At 39.8% G+C, this 25642-nt stretch overlaps 1 protein-coding gene across 3 annotated transcripts in view; it reads left to right on the top strand.

The window, feature by feature from the left end:
- The first annotated feature begins 1448 nt into the window (after positions 1-1448).
- cicb (capicua transcriptional repressor b) overlaps positions 1449-25642 on the top strand; it is a 57944-nt gene continuing 33750 nt past the window's right edge. For 2 of the 3 annotated variants that reach the window (XM_053624947.1, XM_053624964.1), the window contains exons 1-2: positions 1449-3434; positions 14904-18697. In XM_053624947.1, coding sequence (XP_053480922.1) covers positions 15043-18697 — 3655 coding nt within the window. In that variant the 5' untranslated portion in view covers positions 1449-3434; positions 14904-15042. Of the gene's footprint in view, positions 3435-7780; positions 7852-14903; positions 18698-25642 lie in introns of all 3 variants that reach the window. The other variant, XM_053624956.1, reaches the window with a different exon arrangement.

The following is a 25642-nucleotide window of genomic DNA, read 5'->3' on the forward strand; positions in this document are numbered from 1 at the left end:
AAACCCCACGGGGAGAACATGCAAACTCTGCACACACAGGGCCCCACCGGGACTCAAACCCCCGACCCTGGAGGAGTAAGGCGAATGTGCTAACCACTGAGCCACATTCTTAATACAGGAGTCTTCTAGATCAGTGATATACAGGAAGTCTTTGCATGATGTAAGCATACGGTATAAAAAAACAAACAAACTCCAATAAATGAAAAACAACTCCAAAACGAACTCCAATAAATGACAGAATATAAAAAGCACAAATAGAAAATTTCTTGTCTTAATTAAGTTAATAAAACACTTGTATGAAAGTCAATTAAAATATGCCTTGCTTGATAAACAGCTACATGAGAAGTCGAAGTAGGCTGGACATTCTATAATGTTTTAATTAAAAATAATAATAATAATTCAATATAATCAATTTTGTGTATGTGCAGATCTGTTATATGGTTGAAATAGCTGGGCAACAAGTCAAAACACTGTAGGTGAATTCACTTAAGTGATGCTTCAATGAGAAAGAACATCTCATTTAGGAAACGGTGCACAGCATGTCTCGGGAATAATACGGCGAGGAAGCTCCGCTGAGGAACATACAGCTGGGACACTTTTGAAACACGAACATTATTTATGTGCTGGTCCTTTTTGATGCAGATTTAAAAAGCATTTTTTTAAAATTTACATTCTCTAATGTACACTATATGGCGCAATGTTTTTATACACCTGACCATCACACCCATATGTGGGCCTTGCCCAAACTGTTGCCACAAAGTTGGAAGCACACAATTGTATAGGACGTCTTTGTATGCTGTAGAATTACAATTTCCCTTCAGTGGAACTAAGAAACCCAACCCTCTTTCAGCATGACAATGCCCCTTTGCACAAAGCGAGGTTCATGAAGACATGGCTTGCCAAGGTTGGAGTGGAGGAACTCGGGTGGCCTGCACAGAGCCCTGACCTCAACCCCACTGAACACTTTATGGATGAACTGGAATGCTCACTGTGCACTAGGCCTCCTCCCTTAACATCACTGCCTGACCTCACTAATGCTTATGGGCTGAATGGGCAAATCCTGACAGTCATGCTCCAAAATCTACTGGAAAGCCTTCCCAGAAGAGTGGAGGTTATTAAATCTGGAATTGGATGTTCCAACAAGCACATATGGATGTGATGGTCAAGTGTCTACAAACATTTACCCGTGCTTAACCTTATCCATATGAGGTCTGGAATTCCTCTGTCTGCTAACTGGGTTGGTCTTTAGCAGGTCGATATTCGATATAGCTCAGGTGAGTGGGGGAAATCTTTATATGACCAAGTAAATTTCAGAGAAAATGCATATTTCTGATACTAGAATGTGAGCGTGTAGAGCATAAACTGACTATATAGCTAGATTAGGCCTAGGGGATGGTTTAATATAGTGAATCCATCCATCCATCCATCCATTTTCTATACCACTTATGCTACAAGGTCGTGGGGAACCGTGAGCCTATCCCAGGGAGCATCGTGCACAAGGCGGGGTACACCCTGGACAGGGTGCCAATCCGTCGCAGTGCACAATCATTCGCAATCATTCGCACAAACATTCATACACTATGGACCCTTTGGACATGCCAATCAGCCTACCATGCATGTCTTTGGACTGGGGGAGGAAACCGGAGTACCCGGAGGAAACCCCCGCAGCACGGGGAGAACATGCAAACTCCGCACACAATGCAGAGGTGGGAATCGAATCCCCGACCCTGGAGGTGTGAGGCGAACGTTTAATGAATCCAGACTTTCTTTCTTTTTTTAATGCCTTGTTGAGATTATTTGATGGTAGATCCTTGAACTTGTTAAGTACCAACTGTGTGTGTGTGTGTGTGTGTGTGTGTGTGTGTGTGTGTTTTGACCTCCTTTTCCTGTGTTGGGTTTAACTAAGAAACCTAAGAAAACCATACTTCCCCAGTTTGCTTACTACGAATAATGACAAAAGAGTGCTGAGTGATGAGCAAACGGCAGGTGGCGCCTCAGGTCAAGCTTGTGTGTACGAAAAGAGATTATGTAACTGGAACTATCACTTGTAAGCGTTTCACGTCTGATCTTCATATGGCTTGTGCATTTATACTTTATATCTGATATCTGACATGAAATAGCATGCATTTTCTGATCTACTCATTTGTAGAAAATATATAAGAAACATATACAAGAAGTCCACATCCAAAAGGTATCATTAAATACAGCACTTTGTAATAACTGCATAGAAAGTTTGTGAACTTTCTTTTAAATGAGGGATCTTCACCGCTCACAAGCTCCGTAGCTTTTCTACTATCAGTCAGGCAGTGGGGTTAAGCGAGTACGCAAGACCACGCCCACACCGGCCAGCTGGTGGCAACATGCGTGATGACTTCACCGCTCTGTTCGCTGATTGGTTGGAGGACTCGACCATCTCGCCAATCGTTGTTCGGCAAAGTGACGTCAACAAAACCTCCAGCTGAGATTGTATAGAAGAGGCGGAGCAAAGCGTCGCCGACGTCAGCGCCAACGGAACCCGGCAACGCGATTGGATGGCGGATACGAAGGCGAGGGTCTGTTGCTGAGAGAAAAAGAGAGCAAGACTTGAGGGGGAAAAAATCGAGAGCAAGGAGGAGGAAGTCAAAGTGATCTCGATGGCTTTAGCGCTCATAAAAACAGAGTTGTTTTTTAAAAAAACATGGCTTCCTGAACAGTTTCGGACGCTTTTTGTTATTTATTTATTTATTTAAATCACACTCATATTTTGACTGTTTAACTCATTACTGTTAAAAATGATATAGATTACAGGTAAGTTTAATACACTCGGGTGTTCATTTTAAGAGGTGCACATTTAAGTGCAAAGAAAAATCTCACACACACACACACACACACACACACTGCGCTGTAAACATTGCCCCGCTATTAGGCAGAGCGACGGGAATCTCACGCGGCGTGCCATTGGCTAACGCGACCTCAACACCTCCCTTGTGCCCGCCTACTTTCTGTTCCTATGGTTCCCAGCGCTTTTACTGGATACTGTACACTTCTGGACAAGGCGCCGGCAAGCTTTTCTATTGGCTCTCACCCCACGTCACTCACGGCTACTTTGACAACTTGGACCGCCCCGTAGTTTTTACTCGCGCGCCTATAGGTTACTGTACGCGTCGGCGCGCTCTGATTGGTCGAGCCGCCCAGCTGTTAGTGGTTCATTCACCATTTTGTGACTGTAGTGGAAAAGGGACGCGGAGAGTTAGTTTTTTTTTCTTCTCCCAGTGCCTCTGAGTTCCTGTGGGGAGGAAGAGATATGTTTTAACGGATGAAGTCGAAAAGTTAAAATGTCGGTTACAGGCAGAACGTTTACGGACGGACCGCTGGACACGACTTGGTAAATGAAGAAGAAGACACCTCGGCTTGCTAGCAGTTTTGTACCGCGAGTGTTTCTTCTGGTTTTTCGGGTGAGTTGATTAACGTAAGACGGTTTATAATGGATGTGGGTTTGTTTGTTTGTTTGTTTGTTTGTTTGGGGGAGGGGGTGTCTGAGTGTTTTTCAACCGAGAAGAGAAGAGAAGAGAGGGAGGTGAAGGAGGTGAAAGAGGGGGTGGGGATGCAGTTTAAACTTTGTCCAATGTTGAAAGCCAGCGTTAGGAGCGAGCTCGAGAACAAGTAAAGCGCGCGGTTGGTGCTGAAATGACTCCCCCGTCTCCGCGCGCGTGAACGTCCTGCACCGGCGGCTCTACTCGACGCTCAGCCTTTACGCGCAGAGCGCGCTGCACTGTACGCGGCTTGACTCTCAGACGCTACATTTACTAGGCATATACACGTCATGTCACGGCGCCAAATCAGTCCAGTGACATGACACCGTAGTTAAAGACACAGATTTTCCGGAAAGCTTCTTCTCAGGAGCTGCTCAGGAGCTGATCTACACCGGCGACGCGTTGCATAAACATCATTTGCAACTTTACTACGTGCACGGAGGCGCTGTGCTGTGTGCACTGTCTGTCTGCTACACACACACACACACACACACACACACACACACACACACACACACACACACTGACACTCAGGAACACCACACGCCGTTTTAAACATTAGCTTTGCTTGTGTTTAATGTTTACAAGGATGAATTCTTTTTGGAAATTCCCTTATTTGCCCATGCACTATTCCTGTGACATTGGGAAAGGAGCTGTAGTACTACGACGCTGTGCTGCGCAATCTGACGCTTTAGTAGTGTGTGTGTGTGTGTGTGTGTGTGCGTGCGTGCGTGCGTTTGGGTTTTAAATATTTATATAAGAGGGAAAAACACATTGCATTGCTACCAACATGCAAGCAAATGCTTTACTTTATATTTTTAGTTCACTAGGACCAGATGTATCTAACAGTAACAGACATCCTCAAAGTGAGTAAATAAATAAATTATATATATATATATATATATATATATATATATATATATATATATATATATATATATATAATGCATTGAAATACTTTTAATCCTGGCAGTACTAGTAATTCTGAATAGAAATCACACACACACACACACACACACACACACACACACACACACACTCAGTTATTCCAAGGCTTTCTGCTGTGACTGTCAGGGCACATTCTTTTCTTCTTCTACTTCTTTTTCTTCTTCTTCTTCCCATGTCCCTCCTTTCTATCCCTTAAGACAGATGCATGTGAATATGCCGCGTGAAAGCCATATGCATTCTGCAGTGTGGTGTGAGCAGTGTCTCCATAACGATCGCTTTGCTCTGCCTTCATAAAAATAAATAAATAAATATAAATATATATATATATATATATACATATAAATAAATAAGATCGAAAGGCAACGAGCAGCTGTTTGTTTCTCTATCTCTCTCTCTCTAGCTCTCTCTCTCTCTCTCTCTCGCTCCCCCCCACGCCCCCATTTTGTAATCAACCTTCAGGACCTTTTTGCTCGTTATCAGTCGTGTCGGATTAACACGTGACGTGCGTCCGTGGTCGATGGTGGCTGTTGAGTCATGGTGCTCGGAGAACGTTGGGGAACGATGGTCTCAGTTATGTCACACACACACACACACACACACACATGCTCCGTACTGGTCTGCTGCTGTCTGTAGTTGTGCAGGGCTTACGCTCTGGTTAGATGTCGAGGGCCGAGAAAGGTTCAGGAGGTGATGCTGGACTTCGGAGTGTGGGGAAAGTTGATTTCCAATGCGTCACATCTTGAGTCTCAGGCCACCTGGTGATTCTTTTTAATCCATAATTATGGGGTAATAGATGGGCATGCAAGAAATGAGCATAGTAGCAGTTTTGAAATTGACCCGGGCCATGCATAGTTTGCAGGAGACTAGTCTAGATCTCGAAATTGATCGACTTAGTAATAAATAAAGAGATGCGGTGGAAAGGTGGCTATGGAGTACCCGTGCATGCTCCAGTTCAGGAAAAAACCCGCACTACTGCAGCTCTGTACCCTGCTCCATGCCCCAAAATGCATTTTTGGTGTACGTGCTGATCTGCAGTGCAAACACACACACACACACACACACACACACACACACACACACACAGGGCTCAGTTGATATTTAATTTTAGAGTTACTTTCGATGTTGACAAGCACAGCATGGAGGTGTTGTGATTACAGTGACGGTTCCTGTGTTTCTTGTGTTGCTACGTAGTGTTGTGTGTGTGTGTGTGTGTGTGTGTGTGTGTGTTCTGAAGGAGCAGTCAGGAAGCACACTATCAACACTCGTTTTTGGGTTCAGTATACTCGCACCATAGTAAGTTGGCAGAAAGGAAGTGCAACTCTGTCCCCTTTACATGTATTTTATTTCCTCTCGAAAGATAAGTGTGAAGTCTGGCCTGTGCATTCTGGCTATCATAGTTTAAAAACAACAACAACAAAAAAAACAGTTTGTGTGTTGTGTGCTGCACATGTGTGCACTGCGAATAACTGATCAGGGGACAATTTTGATAAAATACTACATGAAATGATGATAGTACATAATGGATATCATGGTCTGCCCATATTAGGTTATTTATTTATTTATAAATAAATCCTGAGTGTGAAAGCGTTAGCTGGACTGTAGACAGTAAAATTAGTCCTTAAGATCAGATATTTTTATGGCATTTATTTGGACTTTCTGTAATTGTTGAACATCTTTGTAAATCCTCTATAACCGACCACAACACGGGCTGATTAATTCACTTAAAGGTAATTCATGTGTCCACTGATGACTGCTCTGTGTGTGTGCGTGTGTGCTGATAAACAAGCGAATTCTGCGTCGTATGCTCGTGCAGCCGAGGTCAGGGATTTTCATCTATTTAATATAGGATATAGGAATCAGGACATGAAACGGACACCTTCTGTGTTGACACTGTAGTCAAACTGTTGATGTGAGTAAGTAGTCAGTTCTGTAACCGTAATCATAACCTTGCCTCAGTTCAACACAGGCCTCCTTTTTAAAATGTTTTTTTTTTTTATATGTCTCTTTCCCAACATGTAACACCTGGAGTAATATCTCGTATACACACTAACATATAGTGTGTGTCAGTAAGCTGTATGGCGTATCTGAAAAGGAATTACAATTATATGAAACACTTCGGCGGGGGTGGGGTTGGGGGGGGGGGTGATTTGTTGTGTCCAAAGTAGACACACTGATGCACCCATACACACACACACACACACACACACACACACACAGTCAGCGCTCGATGCTCAAGCACACAACACGTCCAAATCTTTCTTGATGTCGAGTGATTTCGAAGTGCGGATTCGGAATAATTACAGTGTGCGTTATTTCTTTATATTTACTTTATATTTTGTCAAGCACACGCACCAAGTGCAAGTCATTTTATGCAAAAAATAAAGGATTTGCACATATTGTCGTGGAGCAGAATATATATATATATATATATATATATATATATATATATATATATATATATATATACATACACACACACACATTCACACACACACACATATATATATATATATATATATATATATAGTGTGTGTGTGTGTGTGTATATGTATATATATATATATATATATATATATATATATATATATATATATTCAAGAATAGTTGTCGCTGTTAATGGCTCAAGGTAAAATAAATACAAATGCTGCAGAGATTCAAATACAAAAGTGGTGCTGATGTTTTAGGAAAGAAAATATTTGTGTATGCTCTCTGTGGGTTTAGTATCAGTAGTCAGTTTATATATATTTAAGATATAATCATAATAGTAAGAGTAATAGTCTGTGTGAATAATTGTTCCATGTCATTAAAAGATTAATCTATTTTTTTTCCATATCATTCTTCATAATAATATTTTATCATAAGATCTATAACTGGATTTATAATTCGTATATTTATATATTTAAACAATAGTATATTCATATACTTTTACACTGTTGCTTCCTAGTTTTAAATAACATGCAGATTTGGAACATCCTCTATTATAGCTTGAGCTTCATCCTTACTTCTTTATTATAATGCTGTTACAATTATTATGCAGTAATATCAAGGTTAAATAAAGTAGAAATGATATTAGGTATTTACTGCTGTTGAGGGGAAACAAGCATCCTTAAATGAACAAATAACAACAGTAGATATTAAACACAAGTTGTTGTTGTTTTTTTTTTAAAACACTTCATCAGAAAACGAAGCGATTAAGCATGCACAGATGCGTTAGTGACCTGAAATCAGTATCAGAACAGATTTTACACACGTGCTGCACATGAACCCTGGTCACAAATGATTGAAATCCATGTCTCCTTAAAGCCAGTGACATTTTGCAGATCTTGGCAGCAGAAGCCTGCAGAGAAGCGAGAGGGTCACTGTGAGGATGTCAGGATCAGATAAGTATAAGGTAACGACGATGCTCAAAGCTCTGATATCAGTGTTATATCGTAATGTAAACAAACAAATAGGATGGAGATAACTTTCAGATAGGCATATAAATTCTTTCTTGCACTTTGCTTTCAGTCATTCTCCAGTAACTATAACATGCGTTGTAATGTGACACACGCTGTGTTTTGGTTCTGGAATTTGTTTTTTTTTTTCGGTCATCTCCTGCATTTCACCTTTGCTTTTCTGGTTCACTCAAAGCTTCACACATTCTGACCAGCTTAGAATATCTTGTTGTATTTTTTAGATCTCAGACTGACGTTTCAAAAATAGGAAGTCAGCTTGAAAAATAATTGTTAAAAATAATGATTAGTAAAACTGCAGTACTTATAACTTGTATATCACAAGAGCCAGACTTCAATTCCAGAGTCATTGTCTTTACACCTTGGAGGGACATGTCAGGTTTGGGCTGTATGTAGTATGGCTTATAGTTATGTAATACATACAGTGGGGGGAAATAAGTAGTGAACGTGTCAACATTTTTTTTTTTTCAGTAAATATATTTCCAATGAGGACATTCACATGAAATTTCCACTGGACATCAGTATTAACTCAAGAAATCTGCAAATATAAAGAATTAACAACATTACAGTCCATAAATGAAGTTATGTGTAATAAAGTGGAATGACACAGGAAAAAAGTATTGAACACACTAACTGAAATTTATTGAATTCTTATTGGAGAAGCCTTTGTTTGTAATGAGAGCTTCAAGAAGCTTCCTGTATGAAGAAATTAATCAGCCGCAGTATTCAGGTGTGATTTCGACCCATTCTTCTAAACATATTGTCTTTAAATCTTGTTCAATTGGATTCAAGTCAGGTGATTGACTGGGCCATTCTAACACCTTGATTTTTTCCTCAAACCAATTGAGAGTTTCCTTTGCTGTATGATTTGGATCGTTGTCCTGCTGGAAGGTCCACCCACATCTCATCTTCATCCTCCTGGTGGATATCAGCAGATTTTTCTCAAGAGTCTCCCGGTAAAGGGCTCCGTTCATCATTCCTTCACTTATAATTATATGAAGTCTGCCAGTACCATGTGATGAAAAACAGCCCCACACCATGATGCTTCCTCCTCCACACTTCACTGTTGGTATAGTGTTTTTAGGGTGATGTGCAGTGCCATTTCTTCTCCAAACATGGTGTGTAGTATGACAGCCAAAAAGTTCAATTTTGCTCTCGTCTGACCAGACTACACTCTCCCAGTATTTCATAGGCTTGTCCAAATGAGTTGTAGCAAACTTTAAACGAGCTTCGACATGCCTTTTCTTTAGTAATGGAGTCTTGTGGGGTGAGCGTGAGCAGTGGCGTGCATTGCCTATTGTTTTCTCTGTGACGATGGCACCTGCTGCCTCCAAGTGTTTCTGGAGCTCTTTCCGAGTGGTCCTTGGCTCTTGGGCTATTCTTCTGATTCCCTGGTCAGAAATCTTGTGAGGAGCTCCTGTGCGTGGTCGGTTGATGACGGAGTGATGTTGCTTCCACTTGCGGATAACGGCCCCAATGGTGCTTACTGGAGGATTCAGCAGTTTTGAAATACGTCTGTATCCGATTCCATCAATATGTTTCGCAACAATAAGGTTGTGAAGGTCTTGGGAGAGCTCTTTGCTTTTACCCATCATGAGATGTTTCTTGTGTGACACCTTGGTAACGAAAAGCCTTTTTATAGACCATCAATTTACTAACCCAGCTGATATTAATTTGCACAGATAGGAGGTATAATTACTTACGGATTTCAGCTGGATCCTTGCCTTACCTTGCCTTTGAGAACTGCTTTTTCTTAGCGTGTTCAATATTTTTTTCCTGTGTCATTCCACTTTATTACACATAACTTCATTTAATGAACAAAATGTTGACTCGTCCAATACTTATTTCCCCGCACTGTATTTATATCATATGTAATACGATACACTCATGTTCACTTTGATATGAAGTCAAAAGGTTGTCGGTAAAAGCAGCTGTAGTTGATTCACAAACACACCACTGTGTTTGTGTGTGTGCGTCTGTGTGTGTGTGTGTTTCATTTATGTGTGTTGGAAAAGTGTATAATTTTGATGCATAAACATGCATAAAGAATTTCTGTGTGCCATTAAAGAAAGGAAGGAGGGCCACGGTGGCTTAGTGGTTAGCGCGTTTGCCTCACACCTCCAGGGTTGAGGGTTCGATTCCCCCCACAGCCCTGTGTGCGTGCGTGGAGTTTGCATGTTCTCCCCCTGCTTCAGGGGTTTCCTCCGGGTACTCCATTTACCTCCCTCCAGTCCAAAGACATGCATTGTATGCTGATTGGCATGTCCAGAAGTGCCAGTAGTGTGTGAATGTGTGTGTGTCCTGTGATGGATTGGTACCCCGTCCAGGGTGTTTCCCACCCTGTGCCCCATGCCCCCTGGGATAGGCCCCAGGCTCCCCGCGACCCAGCATGGATAAGTGGTGTAGATAATGGATGGATGGATTAAAGAAAGGAAGATATGACCACTCTCCAGATTAAACAATACATTACTGGGGTTGTGTTGTTTTACCTGAAAAAAACAGAAACAAGTGAGACTTTCAAGAAGAACCGATTTCCTGTACAAAAATGTACATAAGAAATCTGAAGCAAATTTTAAAGCCAAGGTCAGCCAAACATTGATTTGATTTTGCTTTTTTTTTTTTTTACTGTCTCCTACGATTTTTTAGTAATTTATTTAATATAGAAACTTTTCATCATATTATTTTGAAGGCATCTTTGCTCAACAATTTCACTTAAGTTAAAAAAAGACTTTTACATGGTAATGTACTACCATAACTGAAGGTAAGGCAGTCAGATACAGATAAACAGTGGTCTAGTTCAACGGCATATTTCTTAAAATGACTAAATAAGAATGTCCACATTCTCCTTTCACAGGCATCTTGGACAGTGAATCGTGTGCGTGTGTGTGTGTGTGTGTGTGTGTGTGTGTGTGAGAGAGAGAGAGAGAGAGAGTGCTACTGGTGTATTTCCAGTTAAACAGAACACTTGCCAAGCTTTTCACTTCCTACAATTTTGTAGGGCTGCATGAAAGCTAAATATGTTTTTCCATGAAAAAAAATTGTGCGTGTGTGTGTGCACGTGTGAAAGGGGGAGGGAAGGAGAGAGCGCGTGAGAGAACATGTATTTTTTTTTGTTATATATTTGAGTATTTTTTCTTATATACTGTTACATGCATACATTTGTTTTTGACTATCATTTTTTGACACATAATATTAGCCACGATTTCTCGCACATAATCATGTATTTTAATGTGCCAGATAATGTGTCCGTTACTAAGTTAGAATAAAGTTGCTTCATGACCAATTTGTGCAGTTTCTCACTAATCATGAACAGCCATGTACAGTACTGTACAAAAGTTTTAGGCACATGCAAAGAAATGCTGCAGAGCAAAGATGCCTTCAAAATAATGAAATTAAATGTTTACTGTAAAGAGCAGTAAACGTGATTCTCACAACGTAGGTGAAAGCCATAACATTACTAGGGTAGCCATATTGCTAAACCAGAATGACTTTTTTTTTCTTAACATCTAACTTCCCAAAGTCCAAAAGTTTGTAATTATTGACTTTCACTGCTTATTGTACAGGTTGTTTTTTTTTTTTACGGATGAAGAAGGTTAAACTGATTAGACTCCATTTGGGAATTTCTCTCTGAATTGGAGGAAGGTGCTACTCCCAGAATCATAGCTGTGGTGGATGTTATTAGACCAACAGACCTGAACTTAAGGCTGCTTGCATCTATAAGCGCAAACACTCTCCCTGTAGCTTAGATGCACCAAGACCAAATTACCTCTCAGTTTTTTCTAGTTTCCCTGTGAATGCATGTATTAAGACTTTGCACTTATTCATTTGTTTTGTGCTTCTGTCATGAGTCTTACACAGAATATCAAAGTAAAGTGTTCGTGTTTTCAAAAAAAAAAAAAAAAGAGCAGTAAACAGTAGTAAATGAAACAAAGTCGATATGTGGAGTGACCAAAAAAAATGAAATATATAAAAATAATAGTCTCTGGTACAATTAGTGCAGGTTTATAAGGAAATGAGCTTTGTTTTTTTAAGATTTATTGAGCACCTTGCCGAACCAACCACGGTTCTTCTGGAGACATGTCTCTGACTGTCGCACTTGCTTCTTAATTTTGTAGCAAAACTCAGCAGCCTTCATTGTGTGTTTTTTTTTTTTTTGTCTGAAAAGTGTCTCTTACCACTTAATATGCTGCTTTCTTTACTGACATACAAACGTGTGTGTGTGTGTGTGTGTGTGTGTGTGTGTGTGTACCTGCGTGCTGATAAACCAGCGAATTCTGCATCGTATGCTCGTGCAGCCGAGGTCAGGGATTTTTATGCATTTAATATAGGATGTAGGAATCAGGACATGAAACGGACACCTTCTGTGTTGACACTGTAGTCAAACTGTTGATGTGAGTAAGTAGTCAGTTCTGTAACCGTATGGCGTATCTGAAAAGGAACTACAATTATATGAAACACTTTTTGTGGGGGGGGGGGGGGTTGTGATTTCGAAGTGCGGATTCGGAATAATTACTGTGTGCGTTATTTCTTTATATTTACTTTATATTTTGTCAAGCACATGGACCAAGTGCAAGTCATTTTAATGCAAAAAATAAAGGATTTGCACATATTGCCGTGGAGCAGAATATATTATATATATTCTGCTGTCGCTGTTAATGACTCAAGGTAAAATAAATACAACTGCTGCAGAGATTCAAATACAAAGGTGGTGCTGATGTGTATGCTCTCTGTGGGTTTAGTGTCAGTAGTCAGTTTATATATATTTAATATATAATCATAATAGTAAGAGTAATAGTCTGTGTGAATAATTGTTCCATGTCATTAGAAGATTTGAAGATTTAAGACCACAATGAATCTATTTTTTTCCACCTCATTCTTCAGAATAATATTTTATCATAAGATCTATAACTGGATTTATAATTCGTATATTTATATATTTAAACAATAGTATATTTATATACTTTTACACTGTTGCTTCCTAGTTTTAAATAACATTTGGAACGTCATCCATTATAGCTTGAGCTTTATCCTTACTTCTTTATTATAATGCTGTTACAATTATTATGCAGTAATATCAAGGTTAAATAAGGTAGAAATGATATTAGGCATTTACTGCTGTTTAATTTTGTAGCAAAACTCAGCAGCCTTCATACAAACATTTTTCTGTAACATTTAATTTTGTGCTAGAAAACTAATGTTTGGCAACCTAAAATGTTTTTTTGTACCTGCGTGATAATGTAGAAGTCATAAGTCATTTGTTTATAGGGTGCCTAAACATTTGCACAGTATGGTAGGTCTGAACAATTAATTAATTAAATGCATGTTAAACAAAGGACAATATTAACTAATATTAACAACTTTTCAGATAAAACATTTTTAACTGGGGTGGTCTGGTTTTATATGCAGAAACTGAAACACATGAGACAGGCAAAGGGTTCGGCAGAACTGTGATATGTTGGAACAACTTACCAGCCAATTTCCTTATTAAATAACATGATAATATAGATAAGAGGCATTTTAAAGGCCAAAGGGGGCAAAGGGTGATCAGCCAAATATTTGATTTTATGACTGCTGTTTATAATAATTTACTTCATATACTGAAACTTTTGAAAAGACATTTGCACACATCTGAATATCATTAGTAATAGCATTGCATATTATCCGGATTTTGTAATATGTTGTTATGTTTCTTATCTTTGTGAAATTTGGGACTAAGGTTTATAACTACATAACATTAAAAGGCCTTGCAAGAATGTCCTTAAACAGTAGCAAGTGTTCTCAGGTAGATTGTTTACACAAAAAGGGTGAACAATCAGCGCAGTGGTGGCTCAATGGTTAAGGCTCTGGCTTACTGAGCAGAAGGTCAGGGGTTCACTGCCCAGCGGCCACTGCTGGGCCCTTGGGCCTCAGGGGTGCCGTATCATGGCTGACCTTATGCTCTGACCCCAACTTCCTAACAAACTGGGATATGCGAAGAAAAGAATTTCACTGTGCTGTAATGTACATGTGACCAATAAAGGCTTCTTCTTCTTCTTCTACTAGGTCCTGATCAATAAAAACCCCATAGTAAGACTAATGAAACAAAATAGTTTAAAAGCCAAGAAGATGGCTATCTAGCTCGAAAAATAGATATTCTTGAATACTGACTTCTATGTAACTGTATGCCTTGCTATGCAATAACACTTAACCACACAGTAATACTGAGTAGTTATCTGGGTAGGTACAAGTGTGATAGCACACAAAGAACACATTTTAATGTAAAACATTTGTTGCTAATTGTTGGTAGGCAGGAAGGCAACAGGCCACAACTTTATGAAAAAAAGGACTAATTAATACTAGCTACCACTACAACAGCAATACACTTTTATCTAAAAGCTCTTTGATGTTCATCCTAAGCATGTTTATGAGGCTGGAATGGCCTATTTGATCACTGTAAGGGATTGTCTCAGAGAATATGTGAACAGTGAATTTATTGTGTTCTGGAAGGTTTTGTGTCATGTGTCTTGCAGGCCAAGGAGAGGCTTAGTGTTTAGCATGTTTGCCTCGCACCTCTGGGGTTGGGGGATTGACTCCCGCCTTCACCCTGTGTGCGCAGAGCTTGCCTGTTCTCCCTGTGCTTCGGAGGTTTAATCTGGGTAGCCCGGGTTCCTCCCCCAAAGACACGCATTGTAGGCTGATTGACATTTCTAAATTGTCCGCAGTGTGTGAGTGTGTGTGCGATTGTGCCCTGTGATGGGTTGGCACCCCGTCCAGGGTGTCCCCCGCCTTGTGCCCCGAGTCCCCTGGGATAGGCTCCAGGCCCTGTGTAGGATAAGCAGTACAGAAAATGGATGGATGGACAACCCAAAGGGTGGTTTCCAGTACCTGTTTCAAAGTCTTCAAGTTGATGACAAAAGTGTGCTGATATAGTTACCTAATGTTTTCTGCTACTTTTTCCATATGTGTATTTCACATATACATACTAAGACACATTCTCTTTTTCTCATTACAGACTGTCCTAAGGTGTAATAGCATCAAAACCACTTTGATTGAGGCCGCTTAGGATCAAGAAGGAAAGAAGTCCTAAAAGAAGATTAAGAGATTTTCAACAAAAAAAGGGAAAAAAAAGAGAAAGCTTACTACAATAAAAGATGAGATCTCTGAAAAAACAGAGAGGACGCTCTCCTCTGTCCACACGGGCAAAGAGTGTGAGGAAAAGAGGAGATAAACATGACAGACAATCACAAACTACACCTGCTGCAGCGTCATCCCAGAAAAATACTCCATCCAAGTTGGACAACTCTGAAGGGAAGACAGTCAAGAGGAGCAATACTCCAAATAGGGAAGGGCTAAAAGGACAGATAAAAGGACTATCTGTGGAAGTAGATCAAGCCGAGCAAATTGTAGTGAGGGTCAATAAAATGACTACTCCCGAAAACACTAGCTCAAAAACGCATAATATTACTATGACAAACAGTATAATCAGCAACCCACTGAGCACAAACACAGCAGCCAATAGCTCAAACAAAAGCAGCTCTGTCATCACCAGTCATAGTCCCATCACACTCTCCAGTAGGAAAACAGCAACCTTCAAAGCCAGAGTGCCCAAGAAAAAGTACATGTATGAACATGGAACTGTCAGCACCTCTCCAATCAGTCCTCCTGCACCTTCACTTGCACTTAATAGCAATCACCTCAGTAAACTTTGTAACCCCATTACTCCTAATAGCCACCCTGTAGCCAATAATGTTTTAACAGAAGCTGACAATGTTGTTATGTCGGCTAACATAAACAGCAAAATTTTAGCAGAAAATAAAACAAGCACAGAAAACTCAACACTCAATTGTGTGAGTAGGGAAGAGGTTGTCAAAGATGAAGTTCCATGTGTGAGAAAAAGCATTGTGGAACAAGTGAAAACAGATGCATTTGGAGAAGTTGCCCCAAACTTAGCTTGCTCAGCATCCACAGAAACAGCCGCTGAGAACTCTCCAGGTCTGGAGGTGGTGGAGCCCTCTAATGTGCACCAAAATATACGGACTACCTTAAATATACCAAAAAGCCCAGTAACCAGAGCATTATCCCTGCCTCCACCCCTTACCCAAAGCAACCATCAACTTGAACAAGAAAGCTTTTCAGGAATAGCTGAGGCACTGGCTAAAGGACTTAAGAATCAGAGAGTGCTAGCTCGTCATCAGAGAACAAAGGAGCTAGAAGGAGAAGAGTCAATCAAAGAATGTGTTTTTATCCGTGGTGTGGTGCGTGGGGCTACTAAAGAGCAGCTCAATGTAGGATTGCAGATTAATGGGGAGGAGATGCAACTTTTGCTCCCATTTACTACATTGGTAAATCACCCAGACCAAACTATTGACCTCATCTTAGATGCCCCTCCACCAGGCAATGATCCAGTGGAAGTCGGGACACGTGTTTGTGTGCCTTATGGAGAAGATAAGGGGAAGGAATGGTACAGGGAAGGAGTAGTGTCACAGGTGGACTCCCATCCAGCTGTTGCTTGCCCCTATAGAGTGCTACTGCATGAAGAGAATAATCACAAGAAAGCAGGGAACAAACGAGATGAGGGGCAACAGAGAACTGGCATTCAGGCTGTGTGGGTCTCCCGACAAAACCTGCGCCTTCTTGTCCCACCATGGGAAGGAGACGTGCAAGAGAGAGAAGAAACAGAAAGAAGGGAAGATATGGATGTAGAGAGAGAGATGTGTCAGCTTAGTAGGGGAATGACTATGGGTGGTATAAAGCCACATCAGAAGAATTCTGATATTGGTGGTCAACAGTATGAGGGCACAAATACTTCATCTGCATCCTCACCAGCAATTATGATGTCAAACAGTGCATTAATCATAGTGACTGGAAGAGACAGTCAGATGGCCGAGGACACAGATAGAGAAAGAGCAAGAGAAAGAGAGAGAGAAAGAAAGCAGCTACAAACTCCAGAGGTTGACTTGGAAGTTTTAAGGCTTAACCTGGCACCTCTTCATGAAGCAGTAGGTACTTTAGTTTCAGGAGTACCCAAAACAGTTAGACCCACCAACCACAGACAGATCATTTCTAAGCCTTCTGGATACTCAAGTCCCATCTCAGTTGTCCGAGGTCTCGCTGGCACATCCTTGGGTACCCATTTGACTGGACTACCATCAGACAGCCCTCAGCCACTTGCTTCTTCAGCTTTTGTTAGTTCTGATGGAGTTCCTTTGCAACCCCACTCTACAACTGTGCCTCCTTCACCTAGCTCAAAAGGTTCCCTTACACCCCTCGACAAGATCTCCACTCCTTCACAGACTTCTGTTCCTATCCCAGGGAGTTCTGCTTCATCCTCAGCTTCCTCCTCTCGATCACGAACTCCACTTTCTGCTGCTCAGCAAATATATAAGAAGGGTGATGTGGTGTGTACACCCAATGGTATCCGCAAGAAATTTAATGGAAAGCAGTGGCGTCGCTTGTGTTCAAAGGATAATTGCATGAAAGAGTCTCAGCGTAGGGGATACTGCTCTCGACATCTCTCCATGCGCACTAAAGAGATTGAAGGAACAGGCGGAGAGAGGGAGCTAAAGAGAGGAGGCGGGAGCAGTTCAGGAACTGCAACCCCTTCAGACTTGCGAGGCCGTGCTAGCAGTGAGTTTGACTGGGAGGAGACATCACGGGACAGCAGTGAGACCAGCAGTCGGGGAACTGACTCACGACCACGTCTTGTTCTTCCATCACTTCTGCCACAGGATTTTTCACGCTTTGACTTTGATGAATGTGAGGCTGCTACTATGCTTGTGTCTTTGGGGAGCTCACGGTCAGGAACACCCTCATTTTCCCCTATATCAAACCAGTCACCTTTCTCTCCAGCTCCTTCTCCCTCTCCTTCTCCGCTCTTTGGTTTCCGTCCTGCCAATTTCAGTCCTATTACAACTTTAACAGTCTTACCTCCTCGTCGCCACCGGCATACAAGTGGTACTAGTAGCTCGAAGCTTAGTACCTTAGTGGCAGAGAAGGATCGGGAGAGACTTGCATCTGGCATTGTACCATCTTTCCAAACCAGTTTAACCTTTACTGTACCTGTGAGTCCTAACAAGCATAAATCAGATACCTCACAACCAACAGCTCTTGTTATGCAGGATTGCACCAAACTTGAACTAGAGCAGAGCACAGGAGATCTCTCAGTAGGAACTTCCTTTCATGTACTTTCTCCTCAGACAACCACTTTCTCTCACTGCAGGAGGCCCACCTCATCCACAACTTCTTCACTACCACCTTCTCCTTTAACCTTAGAATCAGGGTCACAACGTGCGGTCCCTCAGCAGACACTGCGTGACTCTCCTGTAATTGTTCGAAATCCTGAGGTTCCTCTAGCAAAATTTGCAGAATGTCCACTGGTCAAGGTTGCCGATCAGGAGGGATCCAACTCCAAGCAAGACAGCTTGACTGGTGTTCTCCCTGGTGCAGGATTACAGATGCCTGTTCCAATTAATGCTGCAGCCTCCACTAATGGGGCAGTCTTATTACATAGCCCTTCATCAACTCTGGTTCTGGTGTCTTCCATCTCTTCCCTTCCAAACCCCAACCCTACAAGCCTCACCACTCAATCCAGCCCTGCCTTGGCCTGCATATCAGTGCCCAGTCCTGCTCCTGATTCTGCTTCCTATGGTTCGGGAGGAGGAGATCAGGGAAAGGGTGGAATAACAAAATTACAGCAGCCAGTTCCATGTCATCCTGCCCCGACCGCTTTGTTGCCACTTTTACTTCCTGCAGAGACTTTGCACCCTGTGCCATGCAAGGACATCATCATGGGACGACCAGGAACTGGTAAGAAATTTCAGTTCAACTTTTAAATGCATTAAATGTCAACATTTATTCTCTATAGTCTGGCTAGTGTATTCAGTTGCTTCTCCAAATGTCTCTTAATCAGCTTTGGGTCAGTGGAAACAAAAATAAAAAAGCAAGGTGTTCTCAAACTCTTGAACAGCAATATATTTATTCCTAGCCAGAACCAGAAGTCACTGTGCCAAGGGCATAATTGCAACAACACAACAATTGTTGCCTGTGCAGCTGGCACATAAAAAGTAAAAACAAACAAACAAACAAATAAATAAATAAATAAGCTGGTATAACATAAAAGCAGAATAAACAATAATTGTATGTTTTTATTCCATTGTATACACAAATCTGCTTTAAAATGAATAAATGCACTAATTTACAAGGCAACAACTGAAATGAATCAAGGCAACAAGCATAAATCAATTATTATCCATTATAATTGATTATAAATTGATTATTATTGAAAAAAGGACCGACAATATATATGTATAAAATAATTCATATTTTTAAACTCATACGTAACTAATTTAACAGACAAGCAAGGTCCTTCTCTACATCAGCATCATTGGCAAATTAACGCTAGGCCTATCCTAGATTCTGAACAAAGTTGTTCACATATCGATTGAAGACTACGAAATTGTATCACATCGTATTATGTTGTATCGTATCAGATTCAGTGGTATTGTCAAACCATTGCCTTTAAATTGAAATTGTATTGTATCGTGTGGAAGCCTAAGGTTTGCACCCCATTTTGCAGATCCTCTCACAGGGTGAGGTGAGTTGCACATGTATCATTAGGAGTTCATTTTGAAATGTGCGCATCAGAAGTCAGACCTCAGATATAGACTTATCAACTATTTATACTGTTGAGTGACAACTGGACATGCAAAGTTGAGTTTGCCTAAATTGGAGGCATGTCTTATTTATGAGGTATTCCATACTTGGATTTAAGCACATTTTTCTTATGCGGTATCGGGTCATTGAGTAGCAGTATTATGTCCAGTATTATGTCCACTGTCTGACAATTTGATGTAACTACAGCAAGTCACTCTGAAATGAAACTCAAACTAGCGAATTAAAAAGCAATAAAGTAGCCTGCACCTATGCACACATTATGATTTCATTATTTAATAGCTCGTGACTACAAGTTGTACACACAATTGACAACATTGTGCACAATCCTAAAAAATAAAATGCTAAATAATAGGATCTGCTGTATGAAGTGCTTTTTTAAACTGACAAATAAAGTTGGAAGCCATATTGTTAAATTAAACTATATATTAGATGTTAGATTTAATATTAGATATTAGATACTAGACTCAGATGTTTATATCAAATATGTATATATATATATATATATGTATACATTCATATATCTTAGTAGTCTTTTTATTTTTCATTTTTAAATTTAAAATTTCTCTTGCTTTTGTGCTATTGAAATTCTATATGTATTTATTGTATGCTATATGTATTACATAGTAATATATCTATTTGATACTATATGTATTACATTTATTACAATACAGTTTTGTTTGTTTGCATGTTTGTTTGTTTTTTGCTTAAAGGCAAGTGCTTGTGTTTAAAGGTGGTGATGTTGAAAAATCCTGTGTCAGATACCTTTATTCAAGAAAAATCTGAAACCTCATGAACTGTACACAGATGATTTACATTTTTGCGACACCCCCAGAAAATCAATTCAGAAAATGAAGTATGTGTGAAATCCTTTTTGTGAGTAGGAGCAACGTTCCCCAAATCAATTTTGGACTTAAGGTGGTAACTCTGAACATACCTCTTATTGTTTTGAAGCTGAAAGAAACAAGAACCAAGCATCCACAAATTTATACTGAACCTGAAAATATTAAATATGTGAAATATGAAAATAACATTAAAACTGCCCATTTAGAGTCTATCAGATGTGTTTTGGAGTTCAGGTCTATGAATGATGGTCATTTCTGCACCGTCTTCTCTATCTTGAGTAGAGTCTCCGACCCAGCTGAGAAGTAGCCCCATAGCATGATACTTCCACCACCATGCTTCACCATGGGTATGGTGTTCTTGAGATAAGCAGTCTTGTTTTTGCACCAAACATAACTTTTATCATTATGCTTTAAAGGCTCTATCTTCTTCTCATCAATCCATAACACAGTTTGACACATGGTTTGGCGTGATTGTATATAAATTTTTATACAGGCATGTATGTGTGCTTTTTTCACGCTACCCCACAGCCCAGACATGTGAAGAATGAAGACTGTTGTCCAATGCAGGGAGTGACCAGTACTTGCCAGTCCTATAGCGCCTTTAACGTTGCTCCTTTAATGAACCCCTTTAATGCCGGGTTCCTAGGAAACCATGATGTTTGGAGGTGCATCAGCCTCTTGGCTGAAAATTGGGACCCTAGGGTGCCAGGCCCATAGACACAGGTGACATGGTTGAGGGTGCCAAATCTCATTGTTCATTTGGGATAGCAGAGATGCTCAGAGAGGAAACATCCAATATGTTTAGACAGCTAGTAAAAATGTCAGTGTGAGCCGTGTAGGACCCTCTAGCCTAGCAGAGTTGAAAGAATGAGTCCTGGAGAAGGAAAAATAGAACAAGTTAGAACAAGTATTGGGCATCCTGAGGAAGAAGTCCACCTGCACCTCACCAAACTTTTCACCATATCTGATCAAATATGGGGGATAAATCTGCTGGCCAAGCGCACCAGGTCGACATAAGCATTGCAGTGCATTCAGCACAGTGTAGTCTGAGTCAGGCCTGGTTAAGCGCCAGGTTATTTGTAAATCTGCGAGGGCATCATGCATGGAGAGCCACCTATGTGTCTGCGTATGTGACTACAAAATGAAAAACTATATGAAAATCTTGCCTTTCAATGCAGAAATAATAAAGAAGTGGATTAATACTGTCTAGCAGGTCCTAATTGATAGATACCGTGCTATTAGATATTAAATGTGACCAGATTGGGAACAGTTTGGGATTTTTTCAGATTTTCTCCACAGAAAAAATTAAGTCAAAGACGAAGTGTGCGGAGAATAAAATTGTTCAACTCCATAGAGCCCGAGGTTGTCTGCATATTAGGGACAGCGGATGACTAGCTAAATGCAGGGCAGCAATGCTAATGAGGGAAAACCGTCTGAAGGAATCCAGTAGCGTTCTACGACTAATGCTCATAATATATAAGAAAAGCACACTCACCAAGGGAGGAAGGAATGAGAGGATAGCTAAGTGGATAGCTCCATACTGTGTTTATGTAGTAAAACATTCACACAGCCAATAAGGAGAAAGATAAAGATAGATATATGATGGCAATATTTATAGTGAATACCATGTCATTGCGTGACCTTGTTGCATGTGGATGAGGTGGTATCCAGGTCTTATACACCACCCCAGATGATTAGGAGGGTTGAAATAGAACATGAAATGAGTATACTAATTTATATAACATAAAACTTTATTGTATGATTACCAAATATGTTTTATGTCCAAGCTGAATTTTATTTCGTCTAAGATGACAAAGCCGCAGGTTACCCAAGTTTGAGCTCTGTCTCTGCACATTCTCCTTGTTGGAGAATAAGCCTGACAAAAACGGTAGGCAGTACATGCTTTACATGCGTAATCGCATCAGAAATAGACGAAGGTAGGTGGCTAGTTAAATTAAAGGGGAATTAAATCGATTTTTTAAAAATGTCAGCCTAATTAGCTGGCGTTCTGAAGCAGAATTTATGTAGGAATGCTGTATTTATATATAAATTTCTGACAGACTGAAAAGTGAAAAGCTTGTATCAGCCTGTGAGGCTTGTTCTCCTGTTTGTAGCCTGTTTTATCGCATTACAGGGTACCCAATCACTTACTGTGCCTCTTGGCCACTTTTCCGGGTTTGTGTCACTAGCAAACATGTTCAATTGTCCCGAGTAAATATCTAACTATTTGTTAACTATTTAACAAAAAACAAAAACAAAAAACTGTTTGGTTGTTAACCAAAAAAACCCCTTTTTTGGATCCCAAAAAAAAAAACTTGAATATTTTTTTTCAGTATAAGTGAAAGAAAGCCTGATATGGCTATTATTCATTTCTTTTCTATCTTATATTGCACTAATTTTAGTGTGTGGCTTGGCATGACATTACCCCTGCCCAGTGGGTCATTAGTCATTACTCTTGTTTGCATAAAGTTGAACAGGATGATCAGTGTATATTGTTAGTATTTTGTCATCTGCGAGACATGTAACTATCTTATTTAGCGTCTGAAGGGCAGGACTAAATTAAAAAAAAAAGATTTTTAAACAAAATAATAACAATTTACACCGATGATCCTGTTCAAAAGTTTACATCCCCCTGGCTCTTAATGTATCGTGTTGCCTTCTGGAGCATCAGTGAATGTCTGCACCTTATGTAATAGTTGTGTACGAGTCCCTCAGTCGTCCTCAGTGTGAAAAAATGGATCTCGACATAATATAGCCGCTGTTGGAAAGGGGTCAAATATGCAGAAGATGCTGGAAAAGCAAAGAATGTGCAGATCATGGAAAATTTTTCTGAGAAGCAGTGGGCAGTTTAACTGCTCAGGACAAATAGGGTGTGTAAACTTTTGAATGGGGGTAAGTTTTATAAATTCAGCTATTATCTTGTCTTGTGGACTATATGCAAACATCTGTTATGTGAAATATGTTATTCAGGACAGAACTAAATAAACAACAACATGGGATTTTTATGATCGCTCTTATTTTGTTAACAGATTTAAGATTTAGCAGATTCTGCAAGGGGTATGCAAACTTTTGGGCAGAACTGTAAATTAGGCTGATAAGCTAAAGTTATTAAAGAAAGAGCAAATCACATGTACTGATTCGGAATTTAATTTCTTTGTATTTGTTTGAAATGAGAATGAGAGAAAAAAAAATGTTGTGAACACATTTGTTTATTTCCAAATCAAGGTATTCATTTGCGAGTTGTGTTTTGTATAGAACCTCCCACTCTTGTCTGTTTGATCAGGGATTTTTGTGTGTCACACAGTGTTGGAAAAATCGCGTCTCTCACGTCACGGGTGATGGGATGGTCGGCTAGTGTAACCTGAATTTGATTTGAGATTGTGTCCTTGGGAAAGAGCGCCTTTCTCTTAGTCTTGCCCTTCCTCTGTTCGTGCCTCCTCGTCTAACTCAATCTCTGTACCCTCGTCCTCCTCTTCCTTCTCTCCTTCCTCCCTTTGATTCTTCCAGCCTTGTGCACTGTACAGCAGTAAGCAACAAAGGCCTCTTTAGTTGCTATTTTTATTTAAGTGTGTGTTCATGTCCAGTCGTCCTGTTTTGGAAGCTTATCAGCTGAACCGTGGCTGGCAGGTATAACCATTTCTTACAATAGATTATTATAATGCACTTTTTAAAAAAAAAAAAATTTTTTTTTTTAAACATGTAGGTTTGTATGTCACTCTTTGTATTAAATTGTCTACAGCAAATAGAGTGGAATAAAGTGGAATTGCTTTATTGTCATTGATGTCTTTCACATTACGACTTAATTTTCCTTATTTTGTAGAATTATAGAAGTTCAGAGAAAAGCTCTTTAGCGTTCGGAGTTGTTGTTGTTGCTGTGTTTTTGTTTTTGGTTTTTTTTTTCTACTGCTTTTGAATTTGATGCCTTTTCTGTGTTACTGTTCCAGAAATACAGGACGAGAGATTAAAAGTGTGCTTAGAGGTGGAGCACTTCACTGCAAGAAGTGCTTTTGCAAGTATATAAGGATTTGCAATAAGACTGAACTGCAGTAAAATCCTGTTAAGAGTTTATTGCCAGTGGATTAAAAGACCGCTAAGCTTGAGAAATGTCAGTCAGAGTGCCATATCAAAGTGTAAACGATCGTTAAAAACTAGTGGCAGTATTTATTTGTATTCATAACGTTTCATAAGGAATACAAATATTCGTAATTTTTCATTAATGCAGTTGGCAAAGCATGTAGTCTATTTGCTTTGTGCGAGTCATTTTGGTGAATATTCTAACTGGACAGTTTCAACAGTCGTTTAATGTAATGTAGTTGTTTCAGTTCTGGCTGAATCACAATTTTAATCATCCATGCTGAAGAGGGAAAAAAAAGTTCCACATTGTGTATAAATAGTCTTTCTAATAATCTTAATTTCATACCGTACGACATATTTCTGTGAATAAACGCAATAACCTACTGCGTTATTTTATAAGCATTATTATATTAGTAAATACAAGAAGTATATTAGGTCACTTTACGCTAACGTACAGTTACAAAGATCGCGAGGAGTTTTTTCTGATATGCTCTACTAGGTGTTGTACATACGTTGGGGTCCAAAAGTCTGAGACCACATTGAAAAGCTGGGGTTTTTTAATTTTTTTTTTCATTTAAACATGGAAATAAACAGAAGGTTTTAGAACTGTGAAATATTTCAAACAAATAATGTAAATGTTCAGTATCGTGAATATATAATATTCAGGGTTATGCACTATTTCTAAGTCCGTATTTAAATGGAAGCGAATTAGTGATATTGACCATGTTAACTGCTTTGTACAAAAGGTCAGATTTCCCTCATGTCTAATCTCTTCTATTAAAGCATGTGTTCAGACGACACTCTGAAGGATTTGATCTAAAACGGATCATAAGGTTTTGCACCGACTTGTAGAGTCCGTGCCGGCTCGAGTTCACGCTGTCATTACAGCAAAAAGGGGACGCACCAAATACTAATAAACTCTGAAAATCATCTACATATTTCAAAGATTCAACTTTTCACTCAAGTTGGTGTCAATAATATAATTTGTAATAAAAAAAATAAAAAATCGTTGTACTGAATTAGAAAAGAATGCCAAATTGAAGCATTTTCACTAGTGCTCTCAGACTTTTGGACTCCACTGTATATAATGTACATGTGTAGGATAAATGTTTGTCCAGAGAAGGGACCAGCAGTTAGGGTCCACTCAGAGTCAGCAGGCTAA

Source organism: Ictalurus furcatus, chromosome 1, assembly GCF_023375685.1.
Source record: "Ictalurus furcatus strain D&B chromosome 1, Billie_1.0, whole genome shotgun sequence".
NCBI lineage: Eukaryota > Metazoa > Chordata > Actinopteri > Siluriformes > Ictaluridae > Ictalurus > Ictalurus furcatus.